The sequence below is a fragment of the Engraulis encrasicolus genome, chromosome 18, assembly GCF_034702125.1.
Source record: "Engraulis encrasicolus isolate BLACKSEA-1 chromosome 18, IST_EnEncr_1.0, whole genome shotgun sequence".
NCBI lineage: Eukaryota > Metazoa > Chordata > Actinopteri > Clupeiformes > Engraulidae > Engraulis > Engraulis encrasicolus.
The window spans coordinates 43,410,279-43,426,597 of NC_085874.1; the positions used below are offsets into that span (position 1 = coordinate 43,410,279).

Consider the following 16,319-nt stretch of genomic DNA (forward strand, 5'->3'; position numbering starts at 1 on the left):
CCAAAAAACCAGGACAAACGCAAAGAAAGGCTTTCGGAATATGTGTCTAGAGACCGGTTGAGACAGGGACAGTGGGCTGGAGACAGTAGCAGTGTGTGCGTGTGTGCTTGCGAGCGCACGGTGCCTGCCCAGCTGACAGCAGGCTACACAGAGGAGGGAGACAACCCTGCTGATCTTAAGCACCCCAGTTTAAACTTCATAGATAAAAAAATAACACAAACGACTTAAAAGATAGTTAGCACAATCAACAGGATATGCCTTCATAATGATTTCAATCTTCCACTACCCCACATACAAGGTGCCACTGCAAAGTAGTGTTGCGTCCTTTGGTATCATCAAATAACGGCACAATATGCAATGCTGGTTATGGAAGACGGTCCCGGCTACCATAAACATGGGAAAAAATTGCATGGGGAAACGGTGCACTTTGGATGGAAACACAACATCCAAGACAACCATGACAACACATTGGTGACAGCCCACCAGTAAAACACACAGATAGAGCTCTACACACGCACACAGAATCGTCCACTTACCGGTATTAATTTCTTTCTCCCCTCCCCTAGCTGACGACTCGAGAGTCCACGTCGTAACATAGCCAAGCTAACAGAAGAACTTACTTATATTATGCTAACAGGAGAAACGCTAGATGATAAAATCATCATGGAGTTGAGATGCTCTTAGCAAGTCAACACAACTAGTTGTCAATTGGAGAACACAAAACTAAGTTATAACGCTGGGAATAACTAGCATTACAGCAATACCGATGTCACAGATTACAAACTAGAATGGACACCGTTAAAAATGTGCCTCGTCTCTTGTTTAACCAGACCCTGCCGAACCCAGACTACTGGACTAAATGTGACAACAACTGGAAAAAAATACCTGAAGGAGATGAGTGATATGAAATCAATAATGCCGCGGCGGACATTATTATAAGGAAACCTGACCTTACCTTCTTCGTAGCGTCTTTGAAATCTTCTTAGATAATATCCAAGGAGGTCTAATATCCATAGGACGTTCTTGCTAGCCAGTAGCCATCTCTATTCTTGGCGAATGAAGTGACTAAATTTTATATTCTGCCTTCAAGAAAGCCAACAACGCATACTACTGTACTACAACATAGATAAGATTAGAACAAAAGGCCACGTTTTGACTGACCAGCATGCATTTAATTTGAATTGGTAAGGGAATCAATCATGTGGTAATTCCAAACAGAACGTTACCACTGGCGACTCGCGCTCCCTGTTTACATACAGCCAATGATAGTGTATGAAAATATATATCCCACAATTCCTGGCCGCAATGTAAAAAATAAAATGCACAAATATAGCGTTCATGTGTTACCTTATTGCTATTTGAAACATTTGTCTGACTAATTTGACTGCCCATGTAATGACCTATAGGAATGTAAAGTGCCAATTTGCAATTGATTTAATGCTCTAGATTCCCACCGTCTTGTGGGAGTCTGCCTCGGTCTATAAATAGTGTCTGGACAAGTTGAGAAAGCCCACTGGGTGCTCTGAGAATCCGTAATCAACGAGAATACAGAGTGGCCCCTCAGTGGTCGCGGGCCCCGGTGCGACTGCACCTGCTGCACCGCCTATAGTTACGCCACTGAGGCCTACCTTCAAAAACTTTCCTCGCAGCTTCAATGTCCGTATTCACTCGAGAAACGATGGGGCAGATTGCAAGCACAACATCGTACTGATCGGTCTTAACTTCCTCCAATCGTTTGGACAGACGTTCCACAAACTGCGGTCCAGAGTCAAGTGTTTTACCAGTTTCAATTACAAATGCTTTCAGCTTATTTTTTCGACATCCTGTGGAGAACAGCTCACGATTGTTTACGTAGACTAGCGATGTGGCTTTGTTGTAATATTCTTAAAAATCACATGCGCAGCTCATAGCCACCTCAAACAAACCCTCTATTCATAGTCATATCTCATATGCGAAGAAGAACCCACCTCTTTAAACAGGATTATCTGCCCTTCTTCCACGTGAATTTAAAGTGAATCCAAATGAAATGCCATTTGTCAAATCAAAAGTGAAAGCGTTTATTTCCTGGTGACGTCAGACTAGATGGCGTATGCTATGAAAGGATGAGAATTCCTGGGCGACAGCTGAGCAAGGACAGCATTTAAGTAACATGTCTCTGTAGGCCTATAGGCTACTGTAGCCTACATGCACAGTAAATGTGGTGGCCAGTGTTAATTCAACTTTGTAGAATTGAGTAAAAAACCCGTATTGTTGGACTTACTCTCTACGTGCTAAATTAACACCGCAAAATGTCTGGTGTGAAGTACCGTGCTCAGTTTAACTGCTGTGCAAATCACATGAGTATTGGTTATTCACCACCTACTGAATGCTTAGTCTACATTGCTCAAAGGATAAGGGAAGCTATCTACAAATGCAGTCCATTTGCTTCTTCTAGAATGCAACTTGCAGTAACACCCTCCACTTTGCTCTAAGGTCTGCCTGCTTTGTTTGGCTGAGTAGCGATGGAAAGGTACAACGTGGAAGATTTCCCAAATGCACAGGATGTCACCAGAATAATGTCAAATTTTATTATTTGTTGTGTGGATTTAAAACATTTACTGTATCTGGCTTACTGTTAAGGCTATGTAATGTAAAAGGACATTAAAAAAAAAAACATTACACATACAAAGGCTGTAGCAGACAGCCATAACTTCTTACTTTTTGCATACAAGATTATCAAAGGAGTAGCATAGGCCCTTTTGGGTTGAGTAAATAATACATAGTATATGCGTGCACTGTACACATATTAGTGCATTAACACTTGCAAAAACACATGAAGAAAACATGTCGATGATACATTTTGAACATAATTTACTCTAAAGAAAACTCAAAACTCCTTTATTTTTGACATATATTATGCATCCCATATATCTTGATGTTGAGTTTTCAGGTGCAGTAACCACATAAACGTGAAAATAATCAAATGTGATGATATTTTTTTAACTTTAAATATCTATTCTCTCTTAGCAGGATTGGCGCGTCTCAGTTGTCCCAGTCAGAGGAGCATCTTGTCATCAGGCTAGGCAGGCTGCTGCTTGGGCCCCCCAAGCCTGTGAATGGTGAATAATAGCTAAGACTTCAAACTACAGTAGTGGCAATTTGTTGTGAATGTTCATTCTTTTGAATTTTTCGCTTGGGGCCCCAGCTTACCCTAGAATCGGCTCTGGCCCCAGTTGGGATTGGTTGTCCTCTGAGGTTACACGTGTCGTCCCTGTGAAGCAAAAAGCAGACCAGAAAAAAAAAACAATTCAGGCCTATCTGACAGATTAATATAATCTGGAGTGATTCAACAGTGTACATTTAGGCAGAGGAGTTACAGGAACATAGAAACTGTTCTGATCGACCTAAAATAAATATCATGGAAAACAAAGACTCCACAAAAATGTGTTGTTACTATAATGTGTATGGTGGTATGGTGTTACAGTATATTATGTTTTCATCCATTCTATTGCAGTTAGTTCTCTACTGATGCCTAATTGCTTCCTAGCCTAGTAAACTACCCGCCAGCGGCCAAAATGATTTTTGCCTGGCTGCGAGTGGGTCTAGCCTCGGACAATGTCCCATACCCTGAAACTGGCAGACCAATCACAACGCAGGAGATTAGTTTTTGATTTGTTTTGAATCTTTGGATGCGAAGCGGACAGGGTTTTGAGAGAATGACGACAAAGCGTTAGCCAAAAGGCACAGACACAGTTTGAAAAACAACGGCTTGTTCCCATCAACAATCTTCCAATGTCTCATTGATCAGGGCCAGACTAAATATCCACAACTAATCTCACAATTAGTCTGGCTTGCCAGGCTACTTGCTTCCATGATCGAGTCGGTGTGTTTGTCGAGGGAAGAATGCAAAATTTGGACAGTGTACAAAATTCTGGCACAAAGCCCTGGATGCATCTGTAGTATACACTTGTTTTGCAGAGAGAAGGCTCTTGTATGCTATAGTATATGCAAGACACAATTACATTTCCATTTAATAGAGATGAAAAATAACTTTTTTCAAATAAATCCCCCAAAAAATATTATCAGATGAAAGTAAAGTTGTGAATATGAATGAAAAGATGTATCATGGGCGGGTCATGCAAGGCTAAGGGGAAATGTGATCTGCCATAGCTGTCGAGATGTCTTAAAGGTGCACTGTGTAAGATTTTTAGTTGTTTATTTCCAGACTTCACGTTACCCATTCACTAATGTTACCTTTTTCATGAATGCTTACCACCAAATTCTAAGTATTCATTATGACTAGGAAAATTGCAGTCATCCTACATGAAAAGGGGCATCTTCTCCATAGTCACTTTGAATTTCCAGAAATATACTTTTTTTTGCTGCAAAAAGACTGTACTTGGGCCATACTAGAAAATATTGCACTAGTTGCAAAATCGAAACGTACCCTCTTGCTACCCTGAAACGGTTTCAGGTGGGTGAGCATGTCTTCAACGGCCTTATCATGTTGAGGAGTGGCTAGGAGGCCACTGTCACTGAACAGGCAGTCCACCGTCGGAATCCTCCTCTCCGTAGTAAACCGGCCAGTGTTTGGGATAACATAGTCTTTGTCAAAGGTATGGTGGAACACCACTAGGACGGCTGGTTTGTATTCTGTTGAAGAAGAAAAAAAACAGACACAAATTAGATTTCTTCGTAACCCGTTCTGAGGTGGTAACATTTTGAGTCTAGCAGTTGGGAGTCTAGCAAAGTTGTTTAGAATTCCAAAGAAAGGTGTTTGAACCAGAGAGGAAAGAATACATTTATTCTTTTCTCTATGTTTGAACTGAGGAGCCAAAGAGATGACCAGGCTGCCTTCCATGTGACGGACAAAGCAATCAATCAATCAATCAATCAATCAATCAATCAATCAATTTGAGTACGCTGACTCATCATGCAGTCTACCTGGAATTTTGTTGAGCGCCGCTCCGATATCGGTTCCGACTCGGGAGACAATGGGACAGAAAGCCAGGATGACATCACTGTCCTCAGGGGAGTGCCCCCTCACCAGGGTCACATGAGGGCTAAGCAGCTCCAGGAATCTTTCATGGCAACCCAGCGTGTTGCCAAGGACAAGGACGAACACCCGCACCACTGGAGTCTGCTGCAGACGAATGTAGCCAGCCAGCCAAGATATCACTAGAATCACTTGATCCAAAGGGAAATGTGAGGAGGTTGTGCGTTCAGTGTAACATGAATGTGCAAAATAAAGTACTCTGGGGCCTTATGTCTTACATGTACTGATACTTTACTCATGTTAACTCCATGCTAGAGTTGCTAGCCTATAGGCCTACTTACTCACTACCCTGAGACAACCAAGCCCCCCCCCCCCCCCCCCCACCCACCCCCACCCACCCCCACCGTGTGTGTGTGTGTGTGTGTGTGTGTGTGTGTGTGTGTGTGTGTGTGTGTGTGTGTGTGTGTGTGTGTGTGTGTGTGTGTGTGTGTGTGTGTGTGTCTGTGTGTCTGTGTGTGTGTTTGGGTTTTTGAGAGGTTAGGTGCTGCAAAAAGCTAAGAAATAATACTACTAATAATAAATGTTTTTTTAAAGACTTACCATTTTGTAAATATCCATCAACACGGAGGATTTGAGCTAATCTCAAGAGTAAATGGAACAGGCACACTGCTGCTTCTTTCCCCTTTGTGTAGACAAACGCTGCCACTGCATTTAAAATATGACCAGAAAATTGCAGACAGTATTAAAGAAACGTTAGGGGAGTCAATAGACATGTATAAACACAGTGCAGTGCAAATCCACTGGTTTAATACTGAAAACATCAATGTGGACATGAATAACTTTCCAAATAGCCCTGACATAACCATCATTAATGAAGACAATAACTGTAACACTTACAGAAATAGGATGCTCTTTTGACCTGTATATGGACATATTTTTAACTCTAAAATGTTGAAATATCAGCCATTACTCAATACCATTGTGGGCCTTGGGTACCAATGCAGATGAGTTGTTTTAGTATTTGGGAGCCTTGGGCATGTACAAACTTGTCCTAACAGGACTGCAACTATCTGGACTGCGCAAAACAACAGCAAAGAGACTGGCAAGATACTGTTCCATCTCTGCCATCATAGGCAGTTTGTCCATTTGGAGACGGAGATGCCATATTTATCCATAAATATTGGACTGAATAACAACATGATCATACCTATACAACTCTGTGATTTCCATCAGTATTTGGGTCTGTATAACTTTTGTGCTGCGATCCAAATAAAAGTACTAAACTGTGTCTGTCTGTCTGTGTTTGGGTTTTTGAGGGGTTAGGTGCTGCAAAAAGCTAAGAAATAATAATAATTAAAAAAAATAAAAATAAAAAATAATAATAATAATAATGAGAAATGTTTTTTAAAGACTTACCATTTTGTAAATATCCACGGAGGATTTGAGCTAATCTCAAGAGTAAATTGAACAGGCACACCACTGCTCCTTTCCTTTCTCCTTTGACCAGAAAAAAGATTTTGAAGTCAACATTTACATGTTTTTAATGTGTAGACAATGTGTCTAGAAGACATGATAGAAATATGGGCTACATGCATTTGCAGAAATGGGAGTAGGCTTACGAAGTTTTATCTACACAGCCACTCTTGGAGGAGGAATGCATAGATCACAGAATAACGTCAAGTCACGCAACCTTTACTTTTATCAACAGGCCTCGTGCTCTGGGAAGTAAGCTAGGCCTACATATTATCCAGTCTCGGCCACTTGTAGCCTATTTTTCTACTATTTGTCCAGTGGAAAATACCACAAGGGGGGCGTTCACATGCCCCCCATGTCGGCGTTTGGTGTAGGCTACCATAATTGTATGCATGCATCATAAAGCTAATATGTTACAGACAAATTAAGTTTTTTATAAATAAGCTTGACTGTTACAGCTATTTCCATCAAGTTATTGTGGCCGTCACGTCTACGTTTATGCAGAAAGACCAACGACGCTAACATGTAAAACAAGACAGTCATTGCTCAATGTGGGAAATTCTAAACTTTAACAATTTCATTTCGCCGCCCCAAGCCTGTTGTATTCTTACCGTTGATGGTTAACTCAGACAAACTCATGTCAGTCGACTGCATTAAAAGTCTATCTTCGTATGATCTAATTCGATACAAAGCTGCCTTACGGCGATTTCGATAGTAGGCTAGTTAAATGAGAAACCGAAACTAAAGTAATGCAGCCTGGTGGTGCACCAGCACAGCCAGTTTTATTTCAATCGGAGGCACTAGGTGGCGACAGACGGCCTAGGTGACGTCTTACTATACAGATGTGTGTTTACAACACTAGGAATGCCTACTGAAGTTTCACACCAGATAAAGGTTACTGTTCATTCAACACTTGTGTTGCAGTCAGACCATCGCTTTCTTTCTTTCTTTCTTTCTTTCTTTCTTTCTTTCTTTCTTTCTTTCTTTCTTTCTTTCTTTCTTTCTTTCTTTCTTTCTTTCTTTCTTTCTCTCTCTCTCTCACACACACAACGCACACACACACACACACACACACACACACACACACACACACACACACACACACACACACACACACACACACACACACACACACACACACACACACACACACACACACACACACACACACACCATTCTCCCATTTGCCTTGGGGTCCATTACAATGGCAATGTGCACAACTGGAAATAGGCTAAAGGAAATGGAAACCTGTGAGGAATATGAGGTTTGAAAGCATGGGGCTGGGGTTTAACCCAGTTAGGCCTTGATAGACACACCAACAAACCAAGCAGAATGTCCTTTTGGCAGAAGAGCTGAAGTTTTAAAGGAGGCAAGGTCTGAATTGAGTGCACTTTGTGAAAGCAGAGGTTATGGAAAGGTGTCAAGGTGACAGAGAGAGACTGAGAAATTAGTGCAATTTACACATTACAATACAAGAAAACCCTGCACAATTCACACTAAGCAAGTTCAGACGTAGCCCTACAGACTACTGAAGGTCTCTATTGTCTTCTATAGTATGTGAGACTATTCTGCCTCCTACCTTCAGGGTGTGGACGAAGATAATCTGACCCTTCGTTCACCAGTGTTCTCAAGTCTCACTCTTTGGGAGTGAGTCTACACTCTACACTCAGTTTGACCTTTTCTCACTCCACACTTAGTATCTCTCACTCTTGTTTTTTTTTTTCAAGCATTTCTGTCCATGAGGAGAATGTTCCAAGACACTGACAAAACTATTGCGCAGCCAACCTATTACCTTGTAATTGGATCTATTCAAATATGCGTCCAAAATCACACAATACTTTCACCATAAATTGGAGCAACATTTTACAGTAAGATCTCACTCCCATCTGAGGTCAAAATGTGAGAGCCCTGTTGTTCACACTGGCGCTGTCCGATGACGGATCCCATTGACTTTGCATGGTGCGGATACAAAATGAATTGTGTGTCTATCTGTTTTTGTCTCAGGGTGGTCAATATTACTCAGATTAAAAAAAAAAAAAACATGCCTTCCCCACATAGTCTTTAGGCATTAGTTGTGTTTTATCTACATGTAGGCCTATTGTTAGCTCTTCTGGTAAGCAGACACTGTAGGCTACCTGGAAAACATTGTGATGAGACAACAGCAATCAATGGCGTAGTCACTAAACTGAAGATGGTGGGAGAGTTACACACATAATAAATTAGCTACTGAGTAAATGTGTGCGCTTCAATTCAACCTTAACGTTGATTCTACAAAAACATTTGATTTAACAGCAACACAACAGAAACTCATGAATCCCAATCTGTGCACGTCTATGCTAAAAGAAAACGTCCCACCAATTGTTCAGTGATTGTGAAAGTGATGCTGTCTTTACTTGTATCATTAGCACAACAATAATACATTCATATGTGTATTTATTTACAGTACATTACATTACAGGTTTGCATTTATGTTACAGTACAGCAGTGGTTCTCAAACTTTTCCCATCATTCCCCCCTTCGGAAGGTCTGGATGCTTCCGAGCCCCCCTGCCTGCCCAAGCAACAGCAGTACTCGCGCAGACTGATTTTACGATCGCTGCACTGTGCAGAATCAAAGGAAAGGTGACTGGTGATATAAAACAAAGAGAGACTGCAGTGGAATGCAGATGTGTGTTAATTTCCTATATGACAATTAATAATATAATGCTTATAATTATGTATATAATGCTGAAACGTATTGGCTTATTGGCGAGACAGGAAATCCTTTCCTTGGGGGGAGAAAAATCAGATGTCACACGCCCCCCCTGTGATGCCTCCGCGCCCCCCCAGGGGGGCTTACGCCCCACTTTGAGAAACACTGCAGTACAGTAACATTTGTGTGGCAGTGAAACACTAGAGTAGGTGTTACTTCAGTGGATGACTTCACTCTGAAAAACAAACACAGGAAGAAATGTGTTGAGTGTGCGGTAAATATTGTTTTAAATAATGTATTGTAATTAACAATGTTATTTGATCATGTCAAAAAATGACAGATAGTGAAGAACCTGTCCTGAATCTACAGGTTGATACAGAACATGATCCATCGCATCCTTGCAACAACTAACTAGTTCTAATTTAATTGGAGTCTGACTCATTTCTCAGTTGGGCTGTTAACAACTGAACAAATCAACCGAAAACACAACATGCTTCGCAGAAGTACTGCAGTTAAAAATGTCCAATGATGATCCCCATACAATACATTCGCCCAGAAAACAACAACGCTGATTTCAGGAATTGCTATGAAATAAGACTGTTAATTGTGGGTTTGTATCACTACAGTAGAAACACAGTGAAACAACTAGGGATTCAGCTGAAGTATGGTTGCAGTATGTTTGAATCTGTGACCATCATATTGGTGATGAAGGCAAAGAGCAGTCGAGAGCTTACTGAAAATGGAAAGGTATGCAGTAACTTGGATAACTACTTGATAGGTGGCTAATTTATATGTAATGTAGAACATGTTCGGCCCTGCTGTGGCCATCCGGTAACCACTCGCCTGCTATGCGGCTGACCCGGGTTCGATTCCCGGCCCACGTCCTTTGTCGACTCCCATCTCTCTCTCCCACTCATTTCCTGTCCTACTCTTCACTATCCTGTCCTAATAAAGTCCCCCCCCCCCCCAAAAGAACATGTTCATGCTTACAAGTTCATATGCCAGCTTCTTCATCGTCTTCCGTTTTTACACAGTGGACAGGCTCTAATATTCCCCAATGAATTTACAGGAAAGCAACAGGACTCCACCAGATTCTGCACCTTCTGAATCTTCTGGAACTTCAAACATCCCAGAAAAGTGAAGAATAAATATAAAAAAAAGACATTAAAACAGTATGCAAACAATTACTGTACTCAATACATTACTGAGTTTCAAAATGTGCACCCTCCATTACTTCGTTAAATGTACTTGTTCAAACAATTATACACGTGTCTAACACCATAAAAGCTTATTCAACTCAGGAGGTAACTGTAAATGTTAGGGTATGCAGCAACCTAGGACTTCCTGAAAGATGCTTAATTTTAACACGCATGCAATGTAGAACATGTTCATGCTTACCATGTACGCCAGTTTCTTGATCACTTTCCTGAAGAGTCTGTGCATACTGCACAGGCTCTTCCCCAATGTATTTATTCGTTATCAACACAACTTGCCCAGACTGTGTGTCTTCTGTGTCGTTTGCAGCTAGAAACATCAAAGTAAAAAATTAAGAATAAATATTAAAGAAGACTTTAAAACCGTATGGAAACAATTAAGAGTAGTAGAGTAGAGTACTTTTATAATTATAAATTATATATTGATTGATCCATTATTTTGAATGGCACAAATATATACAGTATACCCACTTCAAAAAATGCTCAAATATACAGTATAGCCACCATAAAAAGTAGACTACACCACTGCTTCTAATTTAATTAAAGTCTGACTTATTTCTCAGTTGGGCTGTTAACAACTGAACAAATCAACCAAAAACACAACATGCTTCACAGAAGTACTGCAGTTAAAAATGTCCCAAAGAAATGGTGTCAGCAGCAGGGTATGAATGATGATCCCCATACATTGAACTGTGCCAACAAAGAATATTAGACTGGGTTTTGGCCCATCGCTCCATTCCTTCACTATTTTGGTGCAAAAAACAACAACACTGATTTCAGGAATGGCTATGGAATATGACTGTTAGAGCAAGTCAATGGGACTCTTGAGTCGTGTAGGTCAAAAGAATATCTCACAGATAAGTTAAATTTCCTGTTATGGTGCAAATTGTTGGTTTGTATCACTACAGTAGAAACACAGTTAAACAACTATTTACATGTAGAACATGGACATTTCTCCTTGTATGTTGCTTTGGTCAAAAGCGTCTGCTAAATGCTAATGTAAATGTAAAAATGTTCTACACTGTTTTAGACAGTGGACAGGCTCTAGTATTCCCCAAAGAATTCACACGAAAGCAACATGACTCCCCGGGATTCTGCACCTTCTGAATCTTCTGGAACTTCAAACATCCCGGAAAGAAAATGAAGAATAAATATCAAGACTTTAAATAGTATGCAAACAATTACTGTACTCATTACATTACTCAGTTTCAAAATGTGCACCATGCATACATCTTTACTATTTCAATATAACTAATAATAAGTTTGTGTCATCCACTGTAAGTAAATAGGCTATGTTAAGATTTCAGTAAGTAGGGCTAGAAGTTGTCGTTAACGGTCAGTAGCTTTTACAAAGACACACATTTCTGTTTACCTTGTGCTACCACTTTATTTTCATGGGTTTCATGGACCTGCGAGTTGAAAAGCAATTATACACTGATCAATAATACATCAATTTAATTATGACATTTTAATGACACACATATCAACACGTAAAGTGAAATAAAATGATTGATTGCAAAAGATGTGGTAAGCTAGACGATCAACAGTTATTTTTAACCAGCTGGTCTCATAGGACTCAATGTTAACTGCTAACTTGGAGGTAAAATTTGAACCGCCATCCTCAGAGAACGGCAGGAAGTACAGGATAAAGGTAAACCTCAATCATTCAATTTAAGGGGAAGTGTAATATGAGCTTATTTCCAAAAATAGTACAGTATCACTTTACGTAACAGATTACTACATAGGTGGGGCTCACTGTATCCATGCCACTTCATGCAGATGGGCATGGTTTGGGTGTATGTAGTTGTGCACAAGAGCTGAGAGCTGTGGTGCCCAATGCCCATGTCAACTTGCATGCAGTTTAGCGTCCAGGTAGGCCAACTGTTTGCTAAATCAATCATGTATTTTCAAATGACCTATTCTGACTGGATAGTATACCTCTGCACTCTGGTAATTGCAAATGACCGTCTTACCTCTGTGTTACTGTGTGGCGCATTACCACAGGATAACCAAAGTCCATAATTTACTGAATTTGCAAACACTACAAATGAACATTGGCTATGAAGGCATCTGCTAACTAACAAACATTTGGTAGTATTTTTTTTTAAATAATTGTATGTTTCTCTCATATAAATAATGGAAAATATTAATAAAAAATGTTAACACTGAAAGTGCTTTAAAGGGTATCCAGACGCATTGATGCGAAAAAATTAATTTATTAAAAATAAGTAAATAAATAAAACATTACATTGAATGGTCCCCGGGCTTTTCTGAACCACGACTTTACATTCTGAAAAACAAATAGAAAGGAAAATGTATTACATTCCATACTTTTGTTTATTTTAAACATTTGAATATAAAAAATAGTACTATCATTATGACAATAATAAATCGAGCTGACGAATAAATAATAAATTAGCTGACGTCGACCCAACCCATACAGCTGTCCACGAATCAACTGCGCTCCAATCAGCTGGTGCTCACAATTGGATGCTGCCATTTGGCGCACTTCATGTAAACTACAAAATTTGTTTTTCCTGCTGCTCGTTTTGTACCAACCACCTCCCCTGCTACGCCAGACTATCATTGCCAAACAATGTCATACTGTTTTCATTGTTGCTTGCTCTGTTACGGTGCATACACACCGCAAGTGCAGTGCGTGTCCGGTATCAGTCCGGAACGGTTAGAATACATGTAAACAGATCATGCCTTGCACACAGGAACGTGGCGTATAAGCACGGTGCAAGTGCGGCGCATGTCCAGCCCTACCGGACATGTCCGTGATGCTCCTTGAAAATAGAACTCGAGTCTATTTTACTACGCAAATGTCCGCTTTCAATGAGCGGGCTCCATTGAAAATGAATGGCTGCTGCCCGTGGATAGAACGTGGACGCTGACTGTGCAGTGTGGAAGGCAGACCGCGAACCTCTCGGACTCGCAATGCTCCCGGACATGTTAAGCGAACATTAATATCTCGGTGTGTAAGTACCATTATAGGGGGTATGATGCCTTTCCAGCTAAACGGAAGGCACTCTACCTGAGGATGCTGCTGTTTCCTGTCTTGGCTTCCATTGAGCTCATGGAGAAGTCGAGGAACTTCCTCCGAAAAGAGCCATACCGCCAAACACTAAGGGGTCTTACACACTAGGGCGTTTTTTACCGGCGTCGGTGAAAATACATTCAAACATATCTGTCCTTACACACCAACCGGCGGTAGTTGGGCGTCAGCGGCACAGGAGCCGGCTCCGCGCCGTGCTGCATTTGGAAAATAGAGCGTATTTTTCACACGTATTATTCACGCCGGCGACCGGCGGTGTCTCATTCAAATGAATGGCAAAGTAGCACGCTAACTTTGGCTGTGGGGGGTTTTGAACAGGACTGGCCCGCACGCCAATGCTGTCAGTGTGAAAGGCAGAGTAGAACACACCGGCCGAAACTAAGCAGAAAGACCGCCTTCGTCTTGCGTCTCTTCTTCCGCTTTGGTATGTTTGACGCCTAAGACCGAATCCCATTTCTAATTTCTCCCCCTACGTAGGGGCTTGAAACGCAATCCCAACGAATTGAGGCACCCCTCCAACAATCATGGAATGACACCCATAGCATTCAAAAACCAGGCTCTCTATGGTTAAACCAAAAATATTGCTTGTAATTACTCATGCAACAATGTAAAAAAGGACAATGGTGTTGCGCGACCCTCACAAAACATTCATGACTTCTATGCATTGTGTTAACATTAATAGCATTTTTTTCACGTGTGTTTCATGAGAAAATGGCCATTACACATTGGGAAAATGTTAAACTTAGTACAATGGAATAATTATTACCACTTTAACATCATCAATTACAGCGAAAATACTCATATTTGTGTGCTTTTGTGGATGCCGCCAATTGCCTACCCCTCTGTCTTAATGTGAATTGGGACGCCACTACCCCTCTATGTGAACGCGCAAAACGGAGGGGAAGGGGAAAGGCTTAGGGCTAGGGGGTGAAATGGGATTCAGCCAAAATGTCTGCATTCAGAAATAAAGCATCCAAAATGTATTTCTGTTTCTCGTCTCATTTTTTACTAGAGTGGTTCTGACAGAATTAGAGTTCAAATTAAAGATTTAAACGGATACATGCCACAAATGTTGCCTGGTTAACACTGCCCTGCTCTCTGATTGGGCAGAGAAACTGTAAAGGTCGGAATGCTTGGCCATTATGACACAGGTACCATGATCTTGGACGTTATGAGTCATCCTCGCCATACTGTCTTTCAGATCGAAACGATTGTGTAGAACTAAAGGCAGTATGGGAGTTCCCAGGCTACCACAAATGTGTCCTGGAATGAAAATGTTGCATGATGATGAAAATAAATAGTATCAAACTTAACCAAAAACTGTGCTGACGTTAGTCCCCAAAACACGACCATGTCACATGGTCTAAAAAAGTTTACGGTAGCAAGATGTTTACAGGCAAATCATGCAACTTGATTCAAGACATTTATACATACCATACATACATATACATACAGTACATACAGTATGTCACATAACATCTGACATGGGTCAATGACGTTTTAATAGTAGCACACGTGAATGTGGTGCAACCACAGCTAATGTCACTATTGTATGGATTAAACTATTATTAGTGGATTATCTCTAGGAAGCATATTCATTGCAGTACATTAATTACCAATTACTAATTCATTTTTGGGCCTTAGCTGAGGTTGTGCCACTTGACGTCTGAGACCAAAAAAACGTCATTGACCCACACACAGTACTCCTCCTCCTCCTACAACTACTACTACAACAACAACATTATAACAATAGTTAAAATAACAAACATTGACAACTTACAGGTGATGGCAAGACGCCTTTTCTCCTTGACTTCCTGTGTTCTGAGTGCTGTGTCTAAGGGGACAAGAGTGACACATCATTTGTATCTTATTCATGTAACTCTGATACATGGATAGAAATATCACTGACAGGGGTATGAGCTCCTTGCTGAAAGGTACTATCAGTTGCTACAAATATAACATGAACGTGAGGCCCAACCAGTAAGGCATTACCAAAATTATGCAAGTGAGTTGCTAAGGAGTGAAGAAAAAGGGAGATATGCTAACTGGTTATAGTATTTTGAAGATGTGTCGAGAAGTTCAAACCTTGGCATAGTTTTGCAAGAGTTCAAGAAGGGAATGAATTGCGATATCATTTGTTGAACACTGAAGTAGTCCAGTGTCTTCAGTGAACAGAAGATCCACAGTGTCAACGTGTCTTCCTTCAATGAATCTTCTGCTGTCTGGTATTACGTAATCTGGATCGAAGGTGAAGTGCATCACTACCAGGACGCAAGGCCATGTGTCTGTAAAATAAATAATTAAAAAAAACAAGTATAATTATGTTATATAATTATATAATAAGTATAATAGATTTTTTATTTTCATATTCACTTATCTCAATCTCATCACAGTCATGCAAACAAAATACAGGTACAGTAGACTACCACATTTGTTTTTAAGTGTCATGTCATTTTTTTCTTGCTATTAACTGACTCACCAAGCTATCTTACCTCTGTGGGGAAAACCAGTGATGCGCCAGATTAGTAATATACTGTAGGCCAACAGAGTGTTGTGGCTGATGTGTAAGTCTCATGCTACATGCCCACAACAACGTTAATGATAGGTTTACGTGGAACATTTGGACAGATGTGCCTATCTTGCAAAAAAAAAAAAAAGCTGAGAAAACACAAACGCCCTCCAGAGTGGAGATCTTGAAAACATTCCAACCTGACATCGCCGTTGGAAAAGTTCAAAACACAGAAGTGCTTTTTTCACATGCCCTTGGAGGTTTACTAATATTTTGTCCCCATATCTGACAGCCTGCTTTCAGGAAACAACATGAATCACCATATAGCAATAGCAACATAAAACGCTGTGCAGGCAAAGACACTGGATATTCATATGGTATGAATGAATCATACCCAAT

The 16,319-nt window shown here is 40.6% G+C and overlaps 2 protein-coding genes across 3 annotated transcripts in view; both read right to left on the reverse strand.

Moving 5' to 3' along the window:
* Positions 1 to 1,098, reverse strand: part of LOC134468258 (interferon-induced, double-stranded RNA-activated protein kinase-like) — a 30,850-nt gene extending 29,752 nt beyond the window's left edge. The window contains exon 1 of the mRNA XM_063222201.1: positions 956 to 1,098. The gene's annotated coding sequence lies outside the window, so the exon portion shown is untranslated. The remainder of the gene's footprint in view (positions 1 to 955) is intronic.
* Positions 1,099 to 2,554: 1,456 nt separating this feature from the next.
* LOC134469420 (uncharacterized) lies at positions 2,555 to 7,226 on the reverse strand. 2 transcript variants are annotated; one of them, XM_063223668.1, is made up of 7 exons: positions 7,060 to 7,226; positions 6,392 to 6,472; positions 5,576 to 5,680; positions 4,924 to 5,166; positions 4,427 to 4,632; positions 3,190 to 3,250; positions 2,555 to 3,089 (listed from the first exon to the last, which is right to left on the reverse strand). In XM_063223668.1, the coding sequence occupies exons 1-6, from the start codon at positions 7,100 to 7,102 to the stop codon at positions 3,236 to 3,238; spliced, it is 693 nt and encodes a 230-aa protein (XP_063079738.1). In that variant the 5' UTR covers positions 7,103 to 7,226; the 3' UTR covers positions 2,555 to 3,089; positions 3,190 to 3,235. The 2 variants fall into 2 exon arrangements, with proteins under 2 accessions (XP_063079738.1, XP_063079739.1); XM_063223669.1 differs by having other exon boundaries at positions 2,555 to 3,250.
* Between the last annotated feature and the right edge of the window lie 9,093 nt (positions 7,227 to 16,319).

Coding starts and splice junctions, on each gene's coding strand:
- LOC134469420 (XM_063223668.1), bottom strand. CDS start 7,102: ATGCAGTCGACTGACATGAGTTTGTCTGAGTTAACCATCAACG. Junction 5,167..5,575: donor TGATGGATATTTACAAAATG/GTAAGTCTTTAA, acceptor CTTTGGATCAAG/TGATTCTAGTGATATCTTGG. Junction 4,633..4,923: donor GGCGCTCAACAAAATTCCAG/GTAGACTGCATG, acceptor CTTCTTCAACAG/AATACAAACCAGCCGTCCTA.